At 35.9% G+C, this 20,903-nt stretch overlaps 1 protein-coding gene across 4 annotated transcripts in view; it reads right to left on the bottom strand.

Moving 5' to 3' along the window:
* Positions 1-20,903, bottom strand: part of ATM (ATM serine/threonine kinase) — a 75,890-nt gene that overhangs the window by 13,633 nt on the left and 41,354 nt on the right. For all 4 annotated transcript variants that reach the window (XM_054195584.1, XM_054195607.1, XM_054195592.1 and 1 more), the window contains exons 34-52: positions 20,423-20,594; positions 19,856-19,997; positions 19,565-19,741; positions 18,992-19,166; positions 15,616-15,703; positions 15,097-15,252; positions 14,047-14,155; positions 13,599-13,687; positions 13,401-13,503; positions 12,184-12,332; positions 10,614-10,718; positions 9,994-10,113; positions 8,593-8,827; positions 6,719-6,886; positions 4,342-4,461; positions 3,088-3,305; positions 2,120-2,327; positions 1,030-1,143; positions 491-649 (exon numbers count right to left, since the gene is read on the bottom strand). In XM_054195584.1, coding sequence (XP_054051559.1) covers positions 491-649; positions 1,030-1,143; positions 2,120-2,327; positions 3,088-3,305; positions 4,342-4,461; positions 6,719-6,886; positions 8,593-8,827; positions 9,994-10,113; positions 10,614-10,718; positions 12,184-12,332; positions 13,401-13,503; positions 13,599-13,687; positions 14,047-14,155; positions 15,097-15,252; positions 15,616-15,703; positions 18,992-19,166; positions 19,565-19,741; positions 19,856-19,997; positions 20,423-20,594 — 2,807 coding nt within the window. The remainder of the gene's footprint in view (positions 1-490; positions 650-1,029; positions 1,144-2,119; positions 2,328-3,087; positions 3,306-4,341; positions 4,462-6,718; positions 6,887-8,592; positions 8,828-9,993; positions 10,114-10,613; positions 10,719-12,183; positions 12,333-13,400; positions 13,504-13,598; positions 13,688-14,046; positions 14,156-15,096; positions 15,253-15,615; positions 15,704-18,991; positions 19,167-19,564; positions 19,742-19,855; positions 19,998-20,422; positions 20,595-20,903) is intronic.

Genomic DNA, 20,903 nt, shown 5'->3' with positions numbered 1-20,903 from the left:
CACAGTTCAATACTACCCATCATCATGGCTTTTGACATATAGAGGTCATATGAAGGAACACAAGATATACTGCACAAATACTTAGATAGAACAGATGATATTACTCAAAGCAGAAAAAATACTCAACTCAGTATGTACTTTTAACAATAAACCCACTCGAGTCTTTTTGTTGCATCTAAAATGCCTTTTACAGAATCCCACATCAAGGATATTTATCACAAAACTCTGCAATAATTGGGGCTATTTGTTGCAGGAAGTATTAACCACGTTTTGTTCAACCCCATAATTACTTCTTTCAATAATAATTACCAATATATGCACAAAAGGGGGGGGGGTTATTATTAAAAGTAGTTTTTTCCTCCTACTCTTTCTTAACAAAAGTCAGCTGATGAGCTCTACATTAAATACCCTTTGACATATTTTTTTTTTCATTTTTTAACAAAATTAAAAAACTGAATATGACTGATAGAATAGAAATTTTTGTAGTCACCACATCAAGCTGGGAGATTTCTTTCGGTGCATTTTTAATTAACTTATTTCTTCTTATTGCATCTGGTTTTGTGAGGAGTTCATCTTTGTTAGCATTTGCCAAAGCTAATATTATAAACAAAGTATGATGTGGATGATCCAGGGAAATTCTAGACATTAGCTGTCAAGAAAAACAAAAAGATCCCATTATTGAAAACTGTACAGAAGAAAAAAAAATTACTTAATTAACATTATTAATTCTATTGAACTTCTGAGGCTCCTAATAGGAAAGAAAAACTAATACTTAGATGGTATTTCCACAACTAAAATACATTCAAAGTATATTCCCATACCTGCATAAGGCTATTCTTATACAACAAGAGAATCAATTAAGCAGCAAGGAAAAAAGTCTCTAATCTTCTCCCCCTCTCCCTCCACTATATTGATTTTGCATCACTCAATTTATTTAGCTGTAACTGCACAATGGAAGATACATATTATTAAGAAATATGCACTACTAAGCCAATCAAGGTATCTTTAGATACAAAAAACATAAATTACATTATTCAGAACTTCATGAAATCCTAAACCACCCATCATCTTGGTTCCCATCCGAGCAGCCAGCTGGTACATCAGGGGCAAAAACTTGTATGAAGGGATCTTCTCTGCATTTTTCTGTAGTAGAGAAAATTAAGTTAGAAAGCTGTACTAAACACCAAAAAAAATACCAGGTACTACCTTACTAGGTGAGGGCTAGCAATTTTGGTTTTGCTTTTTGGTTTGTTGGGTTTTTTTGGGTTTTTTTTTTTTTTTTTTTTTTTTTTTAAGCTGAGAGTAATCATTGCTGTGTGATCAAACGGCAGACCAGCGACTATCACACCCTCTTGGTCCATGCCTCCTGAATGCTACAAGTCCTTCATAAGAAAACTACTATTTTCTGTTCTATTAGAGCAGAGCTTAGACAGATGGATCCAGAATTAATTTCTAGATTCTTTGTGGCAAGAGACAATCCAAATTGAAAAAAAATTACAATTTAGTTTAACAGAAGAAATAATTATGTGTAAAAAATGAGAGTAAAGGAACACTGTCTATTTTTCAAAGTTAATTATAACACAAAGCAAAGAATTAAATTATACAGATCTCTGTTATAAACAAATTGTTTTGGTCAGAATTAACAGTTTTCCTGCATGATTCTAGAAATGACAGAACTCGCCTGACAATGAGAACTTTGCTGGTCCCTGGCTACTGTGTTATATCTAAGAGCTTATCCTTTCACCTAGAAGTGTATATAATACAAACTAGAATAACGTACTAAAGGGTGCTGAAGATGAGTAATATCCAAGGCACGTAAAGAACAAGGTGACAACAGCGAAAGATCATGAGGTATGCTTAGTCATACAGATTTCTCAAATTAAAACGCTAAATTAAGTTAAATTAAAATGTATTGAGAGTTACAGCTCTCTGTTGAAAAACTAACTGATGCGCAACCAATGATGATTGAAAAAAGCAAGTTTTGAGGAAAAAGTTGCAGAGATACATAGGAAAGCATACTGCACAGTACTATAATTCACATTCTAGAAACACAGGAGGAGAAGGAGAAGATGGGTAATTTAACGTCAAAGCATAAGGAAAAGCAACAGCAGACACATACCTTCATCATTTCATTGACTTTATCAACTCCAGAATTTTCAAGCCATAGGGAACAGAGTCGAAAGATCCACATGTCATGTTCTTCTCCACTTAGTAAACAGCTGATATAGTTCTCCACTGCTTTACACAAGAAGCGTTTGCGATCCTCGGTTAGGGCGTGTATGGCACATTCATCCAGTTCCAGTTCTCGCTGAACCTTCACTGTGTATCTATGTGAACAGACATTATTTTTAAACAACAAATTATCTCTTAATGAACTTACAGCAAGGCCATCCCTAGTCTTCTTACTAATTGAACATTTTTTTAACTTGTTTTGTATGTACAAGCACGGTAAAATAAACAATTGAGAAACCAAATTGTGGGAGCTGTTCCTTCAGTGTACGTCCACACAGACCCACCACTCTAAAGTAAATTTTCAGTCAGTGTCTTTCTTCTTTTTAAGATTTAATCTCAATACTAGTATAAATGTGAATATCCAGTATAGGTAATTTGTGTAAAGACTTCAGTTTCCAACAGCTGAAGTTCAATTTTTTCCAATCGCTTGTAATTGCTCTTACTAAATTTTTAAGAATTCTGTATTAAGATGAATTCCTCTCTTTGACCAAATTTGTAAAGGAGAAAAATCTCAAACTCATTTATTTTTACTCTGTAACGTTTTCCCTGTCAAATAAACTAAACAAGTCCAGAGAATAAATGTGAATTCTGGCCCATGATCATGCACACTGTTTACCTGTTGCAACACTCCTTGGCTTAGTTTTGGCCCACATTACCTAGCACTCTCCTAGATCATGTTCAGGCACAGTTCAGAAACTATTTGCAGCAAGCACTACAGATTTGGCCACTGTTTTGTGGAGAAGGCAAAACGGAGCTGCAGAGATGTGACCCATGCTGTACCACTTGCCCAGAGAATTAGTAGAGATGGAGCCTTTGATAGCTCCATAGTAACCACCTCTCCCTTTGAATGCTCACCTATTTGTCTGAACTTTACGCTCCCTGATGAGGCCGACCTCCTCCTTGGCCTTCTTCAGTAATGCCTGCTTATTTTCAAACTCTGAGGATTTCATGTAATTCTCAATTCGCTGGTACTGATTATCTGAGAAACGAGCCAAAGACAGGAAAGCCTTCATCTTTCCTTTCTTCAGCTCATCGCTGCCGTCTCCACCGTGGCTTGCAGCAATTTCCACAGCCTAGAAGGGAAGTTACAATAATGATAAGACTGATAATCAGATTAACAGTGCTGCACATACTTGATTAAACTCTATTATCACAGAAAAACAGAATGGTTGAGGTTGGAAGGGACTTCTGGAGGTCATTTTGTCCAACCCCGCTGCTCAAGCAGGGTCATCCGCTCAAACAGGTTACTTAATGTTGCCTATGATGGAACACACATGCACACAAAATAAAACCTACCAGTCTGAATATTCTTCTCCTAAGTGAATTTAATCTTTGAGAAGCGTTCCAGTGCAAGCAGTCAAAAAGATTATCCTGTATGAAACAGCTGTAATAACCATACAGGAGTTTCCTACAGCTATCTATCTTTTAGAGTAACTAGGTATGAAGTTTTACAACAGTTTTACAAGCTTATATCATAAGATGGTGAGGAAAAAATAGAAGATAGTCCAAAAGTGCCAAAAAGAAAAGAAAATTACATGAGAGTGTCGTGTCATTGATTCAAATCATCAGAGAGAAGAAACCATGTAGAGAGTAACAGAGAAAAGCAACCATATAGAGTTTCACAAATTAGCATGAAATAAAGAAATGCAGAATGGACAAATATTAATAAAAATGTTTCTACTACTGACTAAGAGTTTAAAAAAAACCAAACCAAACCAGTACTTTTAAACGCTAGAACAAGACTTTCCAACACCTGGAAAGCGAATGTTACACATACATTGCCCATACTCAAAACGTGGTAAGCGAATGATCTGCCCTGAGAAGGAAAGGATGGGGATGGAGTGGAATGGGAAAAGGAAACTGGATGAGTAGTTGTAATCACTGCACTTCTAAGCCAATATTACTGTGAATTCTATAAAGCCATATTCTGAATATTTTATAAGATTACAGTGTTACACAGTATTATGTGAAACTATAATATTTTTATAAGAAAACATATTTTCTATCCAGAAAAATAAAGGCTGCATTTAATAATCTACTTGACATTTTAACATCCTATTTTAGCACAGCGTTATCTCAAAGACTGCACATTTCAAAGACTGGACGCACCTTTTCTAAGTATTTCTGCATGATGACTGTAGGGTTTTCCAAGCATGTTTCTGCTAACCAGGTTCCGCATAGCCTCAGGCACTCTGTATATATCAACTTCAGATGAGGATCATTCTCAACCTTTGAGAAGCAAGTTTTGGGGAAAAAAAAAAGAGAAGGAGGCATCAAATAAAAATACCTTTTACATATGAGGCAGACAATTCATAAAGCTTTTAAACACTGAATATAATTCAATCACTCGGGTGTATTACATGTAATGTATCTACAGAGTCATTTACCATCCACATCTACAGTAGTCAGTAACTTTAAACCACATTCACATTCTATGTTAGACTAAAGGAGAGCACATATATTTAAATAGCTGAGAGTCTGAACAATGAAAAACAGAATAAAACAATGACAAAATGTAATAAAAACTAAATAAATTCACAACATGTTTCCAGAATTGGGATATCCCCATTTAGTCTGAAGTAGCATGGTACACTCCGTAGGAAACGTTCAGGAATCATGGTAACTATGTGCGATCATTAAATTTTTCAGACAGACCTCTACACGTAAACTTGGTTAAAAGTGATCTGACAAGATGATGGAGGAGGTTTCCAAAGGACTTGCCTCCAGATTGGCAGCTCAGCTTTAACTGTATAGCAGGACAAGTTTCCCAAATACTTTTAGTATAGGGTACATATTAAAGACCACCAGATCAAGATGGCAACGCTGACAGTGAAATACTGAAGGATACCATAGGCTGCGAAAACACAAAACGCCCTTATGTGTACAGGGAAAATGCAGCACTGGAAGGTGAGAGGAGGACTAAATTTTTGGAGGCCCTCATCAACTGCTTCATGAAGCAATCATATCAAGTGACAGAATTTTTCAGAAAGCTTACAAAAATATCTAAGATAACTAAGATTCAGAGGCACTTGCTGAAGTAGAATTTGATGAGAAAACATTCCCCTGTCTGAGGTAAGATTCCATTTCAGAAGTACAACATAAAACTCAGAGCTCAGTGTGTTTGTAAATGGAGCAGGATTCAAAGATGTGAAACAGCACCCCATGAGACACTGATGTTCCTAGATAATGGATTAGTTCATGGGACAAAGTTGTCTGAGGTACAGCAGTAAACATTTATCAGTCAAAAACTGGCCTGGAATTTCTGTACACTTTGTGATACAGCGTCAGCCCCCCTGAAATAAAAGCCTCAACTCATACTCCCACCTTTGCACAAAGATTCCCTACAGACATCAGGGAAATGCCTGCAACAGAGGTATGCTTCTTTAGCATAAAACATATTACTAGTGTCTCCCTGTATTAGTCTTTTTTTACACAATAAGAGCCAGAGATAAAATCATTATTATTATTATTCTTGTAACAAAAATATGTACACCATTACAGTTCCCAACGTAATATGTATCAGGAATAGCGTGGCCAGCAGGACTAGGGCAGTGATTGTGCTTGGCACTGGTGAGGCCCCACCTCAAGTACTGTGTCCAGTTTTGGGCCCCTCACCACAAAAAAGACACTGAGGTGCTGGAGCGGGTCCAGAGAAGGGCAACGAAGCTGGTGAGGGGTCTGGAGAACAAGTCTTATGAGGAGGGTCTGAGGGAGCTGGGGTTGTTCAGCCTGGAGAAAAGGAGGCTGAGGGGAGGCCTTATGGCTCTCTACAACTACCTGAAAGGAGGTCATAGTGAGGTGAGGGTCGGTCCCTTCTCCCAAGTAACAGGTGATAGGAAAAGAGGAAATGGCCTCAAGTTACGCAAGGGGAGGTTTAGACTGGATATTAGGAACAATTTCTTCACTGAAAGAGTTGTCAAACATTGGAACAGGCTGCCCAGGGAAGTGGTTGAGTCGCCATCCCTGGAGGTACTTAAAAGACAAGTAGATGTGGTGCCGAGGGACATGGTTTAGTGGTGCAGCTGGCGGTATTAGGTTAATGGCTGGACTCAAAGGTCTTTTCCAACCTAACTGATTCTACGATTCTCTGCCAAAACAATACTGGTTGGCCATTAGTTATTTTAACTATTGTCACAGAACAAGATGATATACTTCTATGTAACAGTTTTCTTTACAACAAGTTAATTTTTTATGAAGGGAAATCATCTCGGATTTTAAAAAGCTATATATTTCACAGTGGTGGCTGTGGAGGCAAAATAATGAATAATGAATTCTAACATTTGCCACTCTCTCAGACTCTCACCCTGATAAGATTTGCTAATACAGATTTTTTTTTTTTTGCTTTCAGACATTTTGAAAGTACTAAACAGATTTAGTAATATTGCAGACAGCCTTTCAATTTTCTTCCAAAGGAAAACTTCAGAAAGTGAAAATAGGATCTTAAATAATTTAATTCCCATAAGTTTATACATTATAAAACACATACCTGAAACCAATCTGCATCTAACTTTTTTATCATCCCTTTAAGAATATTCAGCGCAAGACTCTCTTCCTTTTTAGCCCAGAAAACCTGAGCTTCTTCTAGTTGCCATTCAGAAACTCCATGTCCCATTGGATTGTGTTGTTTGATCTGAAACATAGCTCTTTCTGGAAGCTGAAATTGAAAACAACTTTATAGACAATTCTGTAAGTCAAATACATGTATCTCACAGCAACTCCATCTTCATTTGCTCTACTTGTGCAGCATATTCTGCCTATCCAATGCTAAGAATTTATTTGCAGCAAAGAGATTGTTATTTTTCTATATACTTGCAGAAAAGCCTGATTTGCAATAAAAATAAACTATGGAATTAAACTTCACAGACTCTCAAATAAAGCACCAATGTTTAACATTTTACATTACTTGGAGGTAATTGCCTCCCTCTTAACTCGTGTCACTGGTGAAATAACATCCTCATTATTTCGCAATCTAATGTCACTATGACAGCACAAAGAGCAAACTCTTTATAACAATGTCAAATATTGAGACTAAAGTGTATTTTCGCAAACTGTCCAACCAATAACCAAATCGATCAAACTTTTAAATAAGCAAGGTAAACAATTAAAATGTAAGAATGCCTGTGAACGCCAATGTAAGTCTGAGTATTCAATTAGTGGTCAGCGTGATGATTCTGTATGGCACACTCTTCCTTCTCTTGACGGATGGTAGTGGCACCAAAGAGGAAGAAAAGCCTTTAGTTGCAAAGAGAGCTTCCTCAAAAACTTTCCTCCATCCAGACACTTAGTGTTGTCAACTACTGTCAAAAGGAAAGGGTTCTCCTTCCATGGTCTGAAAGACTGATAAAGCCCAGAAGTATGCCCCAAAGGTTGCACATGACCTACAACGCTGAAGAGGCTGAAACGAAAGTGCATTCAGAAATGCACTGGCTCAATCTCTCAGAACCTTCTAAATCCTTCCAAAATATGGCACCCCAATTTTAATCTTCTTCTGTAACTAAAAATCAAAATGAAAAAAAATTCTGTTGAGGCTCTTAAAGGACACTCATCACTACAGTGTTAGTGGCTGGGCAAGCATGAGATAAAAAAAATTCTAAAGAAGTTATTTTCCCAAACAATTTCAGAGGCACTGAGTAAACCTTGCAAATTTATGAAATCAAAGACAGGCATTACTACTGATTTCATCATTGTTCACAAAAAGAGTTAGAAACTTCCTGAAATCAAAGTTTAATATAGTTTCACATATGTGAAGCATTGAACGTCTTTCCAGGTTATGTATTTAGCTGGAACTGTTTTCTGCAGAGGTTTTATTGTTGATCTATAAATTCTTGTTGAGTTACTACTCCAGATGCAATACCCAGAACAAGCCAAGGCTGACTCTGGACTTTAAATGCACTAGCAGCTGCAGAAACCATTGCATTAAGTCACTCACAGAGAAAGATGCACCACAGTGCAATGGTGTTTTGAGAGTATAAAACCTTGAAGACAACACTAAATACACAGATGCAATGGTGTTCTTCCTGCAGCTTTATTCTGGAACACTGCAACAGGGTGATGCAAATGAAAACTGGATATATAAAGACTGCACCAAAATAAAGTAACAGAGCTATAAGAGCATTCTCGCTAAAAATTTCATTTTGATATTATCTACCTCATAGAGTAGCTTATACTTATGACCACAATTCAGAAAACATGCCCATAAATACAATTTATGAGTAAGTTCTACATAGTTTAAGTCTCCAACTAATTAATTCATTGAATAAACTTAAAATACAGTTAATCTTTAGTACTGTTAAAAAATGAAGTTATTTTATAAACTAAAAAACTGAACATCCATCATTGATCTTTCCTGGAATTTTTTACCTGTGTATTTTTAGCAGTTCTTGCCAATCTAGAGAGATCCACTAGATGTTTGGTCAGGATGTCTTTAATACATTCTCTTTTGGTATTTTCATTCTCCTTTTCAAGCAATATCTCCAAAATTACAGTGCGCAGAGCCATGATAGGTTCCTGGAAACGGAAGTCACTGTCCTTGAGAAGCTGGGACTGTCTCTGCCATTTCAAATAAGTATCATTCAGTTGTTGAGTAGTAACAGATCTGCAATTGTTAGCAAAAGAAAAAAGAACCGTTATTAATTCTCGATAAGTATTAGTGAAATGCAAGGTGAGTAACAAAAGTAAACTACTGAGGCAGTTCACAGTCTACAGTTCAAGAAACAGTCCGTAAAACCCTACAATGATTAATACGCGGAATAAACTGGCAGGCTTCCAGTTTTAATAGACATGAAGATCAAGAGATCAACATTAGCAAGGTGAACGATTCCACTGTAAACATTCTTTATTAAACATCAAAAACAGTTGTGTTAAAGGTCCATCAGCAAAGGGGATCATATTCAAAGATAGGGCTGCTTAAAAGATTAAATGTAGGCTATGAAAAAGACTACTTAAAAGATTAGAGACCAAGATTCCTATTTTATTATGTAGGTTATATATGGATTAATATAAGAATAAATTCCAAACTGTGACATTGAAGCTGTGTAGGTTGTCACTGTACATATTATTTTCTTAGGTGATTCATTAACTGCAAATAGCAATGGTTCATAAGGTCCTGGACATGCTAAATGACTGTAGTATGACTATAAGCTACCAAACGACTACAGCAGAAAAAAAATAATCAATGTTAATAGCACTACAGAGATAAATACCTTCCTATAATTAAAAGGCAACGTTAAGAATTCAGATAGAATGGTAATAGTGGTAATATAGATTACCACTATAGATAAAATAGTGGTAATTATAGATAATAAAATAGATGGTAATAGTGGTCCATGAAGAAAGTGATTCAAACTGAAACAACTTTCAATAGATCTATGGGTATTACCAAGGAAACAGAAAACATTTTTAGAAAGGAAACTAGAAGAGGATGACTCAGTTACTTTAGTAAACCAAAGGCTAGGAGATACGACTGCTACCTTGGAGTATACCACGAAACTCAAAACAAAGGAAAGAAAACAATTATTTAAAATACAATACTGGCATAATATCAAATAATTAAAACTAGACCATGAATACATCTAGTCCGGAAACAAAGAGAATCTAGATTTGTCTTCACATAGTAAAGCTAAAATCCATATCATTTTTAAGATGAAGTTTGAGATGTTCACGAATAAAATTTGTTGAAGTAATTTTATTTTTGTGCTAGACTTGATTACCAAAAATCTTGAAAACTGAGAAAGAAGTATGAAACAAGCTTAAAAAAAATACCTGGAGAACAGCAGACCTATATTTTCCAACTCTCCAATTAGCTGTAGTCTGCAAAGAGTTGGATATAATGAATAAACAGACTCAAGGCTGCCTTTGCACAGCTCTTCTACTTCATTCACTCTGTGGATTTAACAGAGAAATAGCAAATTATTTTTTTTAATATCCACAAATAATTCCAAAGTTCCATAACATAATTTCCATACAGTGAACAGAATTTAAAAAGCAAAACTATTCTGTTTGTAGTTATTTTGTATTACCATTGAAGTTCCAAAACTAAGTTTGTCAATAAATGAATACATGGTAAGCATATATAAACTCCAAAGCCTACGTCATAGCTCAGCTAAAGAAGAGTAGTCAGCATTCAAATCCACTTAAGAGGACCACAAAGTAAGGTATGTATACTACAGGAAACGTATCTTCAATTAGCACACAAATTGTATATGCACAAAAAGTTAAAAAACTTAGAAATTAAGTTGCAGTCCGGAAGTATTGATTTTATTCTATGCATGAGTCTTTATTTAAGGCCATAAAACCACAGTACAATCTTTTATACATAACTTGTGACTACAAACACACACACACACACGCTGTCTAACAGGAGAATATTTGCATACAGTTACCTGGCATCTTTAAGACTGTCATAGAAAGCAGAGAATTCCTTATCTCGTAAAGACTGAAGAGCATCATACAATGATTCATGGTACCCTGGTCTTCCTGTCTCATCTCTTAATAATAAGACAAAAGTAACATAAAATAAAAGGAAAACTGTTTCTCTACAAAGAAGAAAATTTTATGACAAATTTTTTTAGTAGTATATTTTCTGTAGTTGGATGTTTTACATGATAAAAAATAATGCAACCCTTAAATTTTAAATTCATGTAGTATTTTATAAATTCAAGCTATTATTTTAAAACAAAGAAGAAACAGTAATGGTCAAAATGTTTGGAATATGAAGAATATGTTAAAGGTTGTATCAAAAACACAACACAAAACCAACTGCACGATAAAAATTTAATCATAACACACTTCTCACAGTATTATGCTGAAAGATATATATTACAGTATGTATGCAACTTCAGAATCAACAATTTTTTTAAATTTACCTTCAGAAATATTTTTAAAAAGGAAAAAATAAAGAAAATCGGAAGGCTGAAAACACCCATAGTGTTCAATTTAATTTTCTCTTCTTTGCCCTTTTCACTTTTCTTTCTTCTTCTCCTTGACCCTTCTCTTCCCTGCCATCTCACTCTATCTCTTTTCATCTTACATGCTGTTTTTCTGCCCCTGTATTAAAGCTGAATATTCTGTTTGCCTACGAGGTTTATAACCAAAGAGGTTTATACAAACCCTAACCCAGGGACAAAGACAGCCCACGTGTATGAAGTTCATTCTGATTGTGGCATGACAGATGCCCTTCAAAAGGACACGTCTGTGAAGTCCTTCAGGTCCTTCTAAACAATGATCTAAAGGCAGTGCAGGAGAAGAGAATGCACACACCAAGAGTAAGTCCCCCAGACCCATCTCTCTGTAAGAGTCTCAGGAGACATCCTCCATTCTCCTCACCACTAAGAGTTAACGTAGGAGGAGTTACTGAAGACCCCATCATGTAACTTCTGCTTTTGCCAAAATGTAGTGAAGCTATTCTGTATCCCTCCTAAAATGTGCGATGATGTAGCTGTACTAAGGGACAGAGTTCACCCTATATCCTGGCCAGACAACGTGAAATAACTAATGCCAGGCATCCAACATTACACAAGGGCGGAGATTACTCCTTATGAAAGAGTAGCCATGAATCAACACCGATGTTTCCTTATCCAGGTCTTGATAACCTCTTGTGGCTTACCAAGTAATGTTTTCCCCATTTGCTTATAAATTAAACATTAAAAACTATCTGTCCCTCATATGTACTTAAGATGCACCTACTATCTGAGTTAAAAATGGAAAATTTTGGTTTATAGTTATGAACAATCCAAATGAAGAATCAACTGCAAACAGTTTCCCAGCAAAATGAAAAGTGATTTGCATATGAAACAGACAGGTCTAAGTGAAAAAGACTGCTTTTCAATTCAATGATTAAGATAAATTAGGTGACCTGCTTCATAGAAATTATATTCTAATTAGATCTTTTTGCTTGCAACTGAAACCATTGCCTTTCACTTAAAGAACTAGCAAAAAAGCAAGTTGGTTTACTTGACAGAAGAGATGTGGCCCCACTGCATGTTCCTCCATGCTGCCTGGTAGCGTATTTCCTGTAGTTCCGCACACCACTCAGTGTTTTCATGTTCCAGTCCTTTTAAATACATGGAAAGAGTGTGGCAAAGCCCAAAATTTTGCAAAGCCTGGAATTAACAAAATTACTGAAAGTTGGTTTTCCTCCTTTAATAAACTGAATTGTTTTTTTAAAAGGCTTTATTTTACCTTGGGAAACAAAGAAGCCTTTGTGGGTAAGGCTGAACCATAAGTATTTCTTAAGTCAGCACTATATAAGATGAAAACTTTTTAATAAGACTACTAATCACACTATTGATACCTGCAATCCCGGAAAAACAAGTTTCATTACTACTGTGGCTGGCAGTCTTTGAAATAAATTGCTATGTTGTGTTTCAAATGAACTGTCTGCTCCCATTTCTCCATTCCATCGTTCCTGAGTAGTAAGCCAAAACTGGTTTTACTTCTTAATGAACTGTTTTTCCTAGTAGGGATTTGAAGTTTCCTACAACTCCTAAAGTCCTATCTGTTTGAAGACCAAAATGACTTTGCAGTTGTGATCACTTATCCCGGTTACGTGTGCAGACATTATGAAGGAGAAACACAATGGAATTTTAACAATGATACTAAATAATTTGGGGTAGGAAAAGAAAAGTACTACAGGAAAATGAAAAGAGGTGAAACACAGATATACCTGTGCTATGTTATTACAGAACTGGCATAAACATTTTTAAGCTAAAAAAGCAACATATTTTTAAGGCATCAATAAGACAACATCAATTCTATTTATTTATTTTATCAGAAATACCAGTTTCAGTAAGATAGTTGACATAATAGAGAGGTTTAAAGCATCAGATGGCAAAAATAACCAACTACATTACTTTTTATATCCTGTCGTTTTAGGAGCTGGCCAAATTCCGTATAAAATTAAATATATTTATTTTGAAATATTTCGCAACATTCATTACCCAAGACAGCGATGACAGGTGAGTGACGAGAGGTCTAGAAGTCTTAATGTTTTCCGGACGAATACTGAGTTGTGTTATATTATACAGTTTGGATGCCTATGACAGTGGGCTGGACTTGATGACCGAAGAGATCTCTTTTAGTCCTAAAACAATTTTGTACTCACTACAAATTACTCTCAATATTATGGATATCAATTCCTCCATTCATTTCCTATTATGAAATAAAATTACCTCTATTATTCCTGCCTGGCGAGTAGATGGAGAGAGGCTTGCCTCAAGGTCATATGTTACAAGGGCTTTCTCCCATACTGCTTCATGCTCATATGTTCTTATCCTGTTGTAAGTAAACAAGAAGTTTTCAATTTAAGTTCCTTACTAATAAATGAAAGCAATGAATTTAAAGAACAAAAGAACATTAATAAATTATACCGTGCTAATGGCTGCAACATTCTTCCTCCACCGCAGCCATAGAGACTGTCAGGTTCTCCAATGCTTCTATATATGTCCATGAGAAGGTCCTAGAACACAGGCCATAAACCAAAGAATTACCTCTTTTGCAAGCAGCTCAAGTGAGTTTTATACATATCAATGTGAGTTTTACAAGTCCCGGCATGGAACATGTTGTTATCATTGCTTAGTTTTCCTTTATGCAGTATCTGAGCCTGCTGTCATCACAGGAAGAAAAGTTTTGTTAGTCTAGCAAAACTCTTCAGGACTACCTAACTTCTCCACTAAGTTATTAAAAAAGCAGCGCTGGGCCTCAGGTGGACTGGTTGAAAAGCAAAAGGCAGTCGAGTTCCCTTTGAATTAGAGCATGAGGACAACTTTCAAATACACTTTGAGGTTTGCATTCGCATTATGAAGCACACACATGTACCTGTAAACTTATGCCAGTTTCTTCTTTGCTTTTTTCATTCAAAAGAGTAATAGTTGTTCTTTGACTTTCCTCTTCAAATGACAAACTCTTAGCTGCTTTAAAAGATGACCTAGAAGAAATGTTTTAACTGGTAAAGTTAAAAGAAATTTCATACAAAGAACTAAAGAAATCCTAAAACAACACTTGAGAAGTAAGAAGCACAAACACCAAATGCAAGATCAGGCCTGTCATATCCCCAGGTTATTCAAAATGGCTTTCCACCAAAATGACACAGTGATAGCTGAACTGAGAATATCAATATCAAGGGATTTCAACATCAAGGTGATTTTTCAGAGAAAAAAACCAAACCCACCTTGTAATGTCTAATCTTTTATTAAATCAAATTGCTTTTGTAGATGCCTGAAGCAAGAATGCTCTCTTCTGGGAAAGAATAAAAGCAACTACATAATATATATGCTTACAACCATACTTCTGTAATACATTCACTGCCTCAGGGATACTTGTCACCAAAATGAAGCTAATAAACTAGTTCCATATTTTGATCTTTCTAGACTGGAAGACAAAGATAATTGCCCATTATAGAAGCAAACTCCTACAAGGACCATTCAGCTCTACCCACACAATTCTGGTCATCATTCTGTGGTTTCCTTCTCCCCTTCATTCACTTCTGGCTGTAATTTAACCACTAGCACACTATTAATTATGAGAAGCAGAATCTCAAAAATGTTCAATTTAGAAAGTGAGATTCAATACGTTTTAGTATGCAGAAGCACGAACTCTGGTGAAGTTTCTCCAGAACACACACTACTAAGAAAACTTCCTGGTTAGAAGTCAAAATGACACTATTTTAAGTGTGTCCCAGCTAGCAAACTAGCAAGGTTGGGCTCACATTCAAGGACTGGCAGAAATACTTTCCAGGACAATACACACACCTAAGGAATTTTTTTAATGTTTCCTTGACTTTTCACATAACAAAACACTACTGGGTCACACAAAATGTGATCCATTTTACCAGAAACGTCAATAAACTGCATTCCTCAAGTCTTGTACCTTTCTTGCTGTTTGTCTATATTTATCTTGTCTGCGTAGATTTCTGTGTAGAGCAAGGCTGTGAAGTGAGCAGCACAAGACTGTGCTGCTATAGCAACCTCCAGATAATTCAGCTTTAGCCAGAAGCTGTCATCAAAAACTGTACCTGAAACAGATCTGATTAAATAAAGACTTTAATATTGCTGTAACAGACCTTCTCTCTCACATTAAACAAAATAAATCCAATCTACCTATAAAGCCTTCCAAAGGCTAATTTTATTTTAGGCCCCCCCCCTCAAAATCCATACCACAAAAAGTTTATCAGACAAAAAGATTTTAGAAAACTCCTTCAGCATGGCTAGAACCCCGTAAGGCTAGCCATATCACTTCTGTAACAAATGCAAGGTCACTACTATATCTTCATTCTTTTAACTGACATGTCCTCCACCACCACATCCTTCTTCCTTAATCTAGAGCATCAACACATCTTAGAACAGTCATAATTAAATTAAAGTAACATTTTGCAAAGCTACAATTCACCTCTTTTGTCTTCTTAAGTAATCAACAACAGCAAGCATGGCTCGTCGAGATACTTTATCCAAACTTCTAAAATTATGGGTTTCTTGCTCTGGGTTGTATATTTCAAAAGAAAGAATATAATGAACTTTTGTCATAACATATCCATTTACAAAATAAAAAGGTGTATTTTGTACTTGAGAAAATAACTAAAAACTGGCTTGGACAGCATTTCCAAAGTTAAATAGTTTGTCACAAAACGTATTTCCCCTCGTTATATGATGTCAGTGACATTACAGTAGCTCATACCACAATTTTCTTTATCAAATTATCTTTCTATTAATAATTTGTGGATTTTTTTTCTTCTTATAGAATTCAGAGATGATCCAATGTCATTGCACAAAGCTCCAAAACAGACCTCGTCCCTTAGGACTGAGCCATATAAACTTATTCCAAAGCCACAGAAATACTTATTAGTAGCTTTAATGTAGATTTTATAGAGCATGTATGCTTATACAAAAACCACTATCTACCACACACAGACACATACTTTTTAAGAATTTATATTTCAATGCCTTGCTTCTGGATTTAAAAAAAAAAATAAATCAGATGGCTATATTGTGTTCTGGTCATTGGGTTAATAATTTTTTCATTTTTCTCGACATTTTTAATTTATAAGTTACAAGAAGCAAGAAATAGGAAAAGCATAAGCAAAGGTTTGATTACTACTACACCACAGTAAGATGCAGAACTAGAAATTTCCCCTAGAGAAAGCAGAAGCCACGTAAAAAAAGAAGTATCTGAGCATTTCGTGTGCTCCAACAGAAATGAACAATGCTTATTTTCCACTGCTACCACAGACATTATAGAAGAAATACCAACTCCTTCTTTATAAGTCATCTCCCAAATGCTAAACTTTCAAAAGACATACAGTAGAGACATCTCTCAGTTCCTAACGCACCATGACATTTTTCTCGCCAGATCCATCCCCGTGTGCTGCTGCATTACTTGCAAATGTAGACAGCGTCTCACAGGCAAGGTCCATTCTGTTAGCACTGCAGAGTCAATGCCCCAAAGAGATTACTGCTTCCTATTTCATAATGTGATCAGATGAATAACTGAAAATTTCTGAATGAAAAAAATTTGGACTAGACGATCTTTAAGGTCCTTTCCAACCCAAACCATTCTATGAATTATATCTGGGTACCAGAAAGTATTAACGAGTCAGGGGAAGGAAAAGGCACTGGCCAAAATCGGAAGAAAAAAGTTATTCTTTTTTGAAAAAAGTTGTTCAACAGACCAAATGACTGTAATGGTAACTATAAGATGTCAGCATGTTGTTCATGGTCACTTGCTAACAAGAAGCTTACAGACAGAAAATGAAAATGGTGTCGTGTTTTTTCATGGCATCAGATAGAAATTCTAAATTCTAAGGAGAATAATTGAACATGACAACAAAAAATTTCACCTCTTCTGCAAAATAATGGATTCAGCTGACATATAACTCTGGACAGACTGACAGGCGCTAAGTCCAAAATATTCCTCATTTTCAGTTTGGTGGGTTTGACTCTTGTCAAGCAGTTGGCAGTTTACAATTAGGTTTGGTTTCTCAGGCAGAGCAGTGATTGGCATCACGTTCACACTATTTACGCTTTAAATTGCCAAGATTAACAGGCAATACCTAGAACTTGCATGTCAAAATAGATCAACAAGAAGACTCTTGTTCAGAAGCACTCAACTCGCTCATGTCTAACTCCTTGGTCTTTGCCACAGTTTGGATCCTGATGGATTGGAATGAAATACATATTGGTTTTCTAGGAAGTTTTTTTCTCCTTGTTTTGATAGGTAAGAGTTTCTCCTTGAAGAAACTGTTAGTCAGTCACCAGCTGTTTAGAATACTGCTGACCTTCTATAATTCTAGCTTTGGAAGTAACATATCTTTGCTCTGTTGGCTACTGCACCTCCAGTTTACCTGTAATCAACTACATAGACAACGAGCTGTGTGCTACTTCCGTTATTTCTTTTGGTACCAAGACAGTTTTTAATCTGAAGACCACCATTTAAAGCTTTTACATGTCCTTTATTTTGCTCTTATTACCTCAGTAAGATCCCTTGCATAGAATCACAACGTTTGAAGAAGCCTCTATGATTTGCTCATTGGTGTCACTGAACTAACTGCAAGCTTACAAAACTTAGAAAAATCCCTTCATATTTTTCGTAGAACATTTTGGGTGACTCTGCACATCTGAGCATAAATCTGTGCAGCGGTTTCCCTGGTTGCTTACAGGAAGGAAATAGGAAATTGTTAATCCTTTTCTATCTCACGAAGTAGAACAATAATAAAAATATCTGGACCGTGGGAACAGCTTGTTACCTGACTTCAAAAACGTGAAAGAATACTGCTCCAGTCTTTCTGGCCAGGCTAGCCAGCATCTATGAAATGTACCTTAAAATACTCCTACTATCATTAGGCTTGTTTACACCACTCTTAGCAGAAACTGCAACACTAAGTGTTCCTTTACCTCTCTGGCAACCTGAAGCTTGCATGGCTTGCCTGTAAATAGACTGCAAGACATGGTACAGACTCATTCCTTTGGTGATTTGTCACTGAAGAAGGGAGTTGGAAGACATAGCAGAGTAGCTACTGCACAAAAAAGTATTAACCTAAAGTTGCTGTTATTTGTGTTAAGTAAGTGACATGCACCAATAAAAGAAATACATTATTTCAGCTCTTGAAAAATAAGTGCATGTACCATTCACATAGTCTGATAACAAAGATCTTATTGTTTACACAGATTTATGCTAACTTCAACCACAATCTCATTGGAAAGGACACCAGCCAGCTTGATTAGAAGATACTTTGTTTTCAGTGAACTTTACTGCATTGCTCATAATCTGCTGCAGTTCTTTCGGTTACAACTTCCTTTCATCCTGCTGGAATGGAACAGGTTTTTTGAATGTATAGGGAGACCATTATGAACATGAGGCAGAAGCTACAGCAAGGGTTAGTCTTTCTTCCAAAGGGAAAATCCAGGTGAAAATTGCCTCTAATCACTCTTGTTTGAGTAAGAGAGGAATTTAACTGCCAATTAGTCATTTTAAGAGACAGTCCAAGATTCAGCCTTGCCACAGACAACATTGGATCATATCTAAATTCAGCAAGTAATAAACATTATCCACTTGTGAATAAGGAAAGAAGCTATATAGAAGAAACTACTTGGGTGCTGTCAATGAACAGCTTCAAAATTAATGGTATACCTCCACTGAAAAAGATCAAACAATTGGGCAGAAGCTTCTAAAATTCTGTCTGCCTACAAGTGTGCATCACACGTTTGATGTCAGAAGATAATTTTTTCACAACCAGAATCTTTCAGCTGAAACAAAAATATTGTGACATTACCTGAATCAGAATTTGGAGGTGTAGTAGATCTACTAGATGAGGCAAATCTGCAACAGGCTGTAAAAAACTTCTGGATATGAACTGACAAAAGATTTCTCCAAGATTCATCTGGGTCATGAAGGAGGATATCATGAATCAGGTATGGAAGCAAAGTTTGACACAAGTCTGTTTTCACCTAGAAAACAATCATGCACAGCAGCTGCTAAGAAAAACAACCAAAAGCCTTTCTTTCTCAGGTTATAACCAAACTGACAACTGCTCAAACAAACATGCAATGCTTGAGAAAGAACACGTAATATGAAAAACGTAAACCACTCAATAGGGCTATGCTGGCATTCACTTAAAGTAGTCATATAAAGTTCATCTATGTTTACAATTATCTCTCTTGTATTTCAAGAGTGTATTTTATGGGTATCTACAATATCTGACTACGAAGGATCTGAATTACTGTTAAGAAAAAGTAGTAACTTAATAGCAGAAATTACTATTTGCTATCAAGATGAGTAATCATATACTTTTGTGCACCACAGCGCACATACATATGCATATATACATATGTATAATTTAGCTCACCTCACATAGTGGCTTCATTAACTGGAGAACTTCATTTTGCACACCTCCACTGTCCAGTATTGAACTAGTCAGGTGCTTGATCCAAGTCTCGTGACTTTCTCCCAGAGGAATCCACAGGTTTGTGTCATCCAAAGTTTCTAAAGGAGCTTCCGTATCATTAGCAGGTACTACAAAAAACTAGAAGGAAAATATATATATTGTAAATATAAACAAATTCTACGGCATTTAAAAAAGCACACTGCAATCTGCACAGACTAAAACATATGAAATATTAACTATCAGAAGAAATACCTTTTTCCTAGACGTTCTGAAGGGCTGTAGATAGATTAACATGGGATCAGCTTTATTTTTATAAACTTCCCAAAATTCACTGCCAGACTTGGTGGCTAATATGTTTTTCAAACAGGAAACAGCAGCAGCTCTAACATCAATACTGAAAGAATAACATATACAACAGTGTTATTATTCATTTCATTCAGATGTTTTATTTTCAAAATCACCTTAACGCAGGACAAATAATTCCACCATCTAACAACACGTGCGTTGAATCAGAAAATTTTGGACTAGGATATGCCATTGCATATTTTGTTATAAAGCAAAGCCTCAGTATTTACTCCACAGCACTGCTATCCTCCACAGCACAGAAGAGATTCTCTGGCTCCAGTCCAACTAGAGAATTTCTAGGGAACATGTAAACTTGACTGGATAAGTAATCTGAGTATAAGATAAGTAATGGTTGGACATTAACAGGTGTTAATAACACTTTCAGAATGTTACTCAGGTGATTTGAACAACGTACAACTTAATGGCTCGTATTAAGCTTTGAACTAATTAAATTAAATAAATAAGTATACTCACCAATTATCTGTTAAAGCAGTATTTATTTGAGTTAACATTATGAAGACCCACTGAAGTTTTCTATCTTCAAGTAAGTCCACTGCTTTAGAATCCAGTGCATTTTCAGCACGCTGAAGAGCTATGGTGGAGAAATCCATGGGACCTATTTCTCCCAAGCAACCTCCAACAGCCTCTGCAAATGCAGGCAATTTTATAGTCTTATCGCACTAAAACAAGGTCTCAAACTAAAAAGTTACAATTAATATAAACTACTTTTAGAACTGAGATTATTATGGGGTAAAAAGCTGTAAACATTTAAAAATAATCACTTGAGAAGCTTTATGATTAAAATTACATGTACACAAATCTTGCAGCTTTAGACTCATAAATAATACAGTTATGCTTTCTAACTCAATTTTTTCCGCTGCCTATGGCTCTTGATTTTGCAGTTTAAATTAGATATGGATTTTCTTTTTGCTTGTGTCAGAAACAGGTAAGTGCA

The sequence above is a fragment of the Rissa tridactyla genome, chromosome 1, assembly GCF_028500815.1.
Source record: "Rissa tridactyla isolate bRisTri1 chromosome 1, bRisTri1.patW.cur.20221130, whole genome shotgun sequence".
In the NCBI taxonomy this organism is placed as follows: Eukaryota; Metazoa; Chordata; class Aves; order Charadriiformes; family Laridae; genus Rissa; species Rissa tridactyla.
This window is presented reverse-complemented; position numbering and strand designations above follow the sequence as displayed.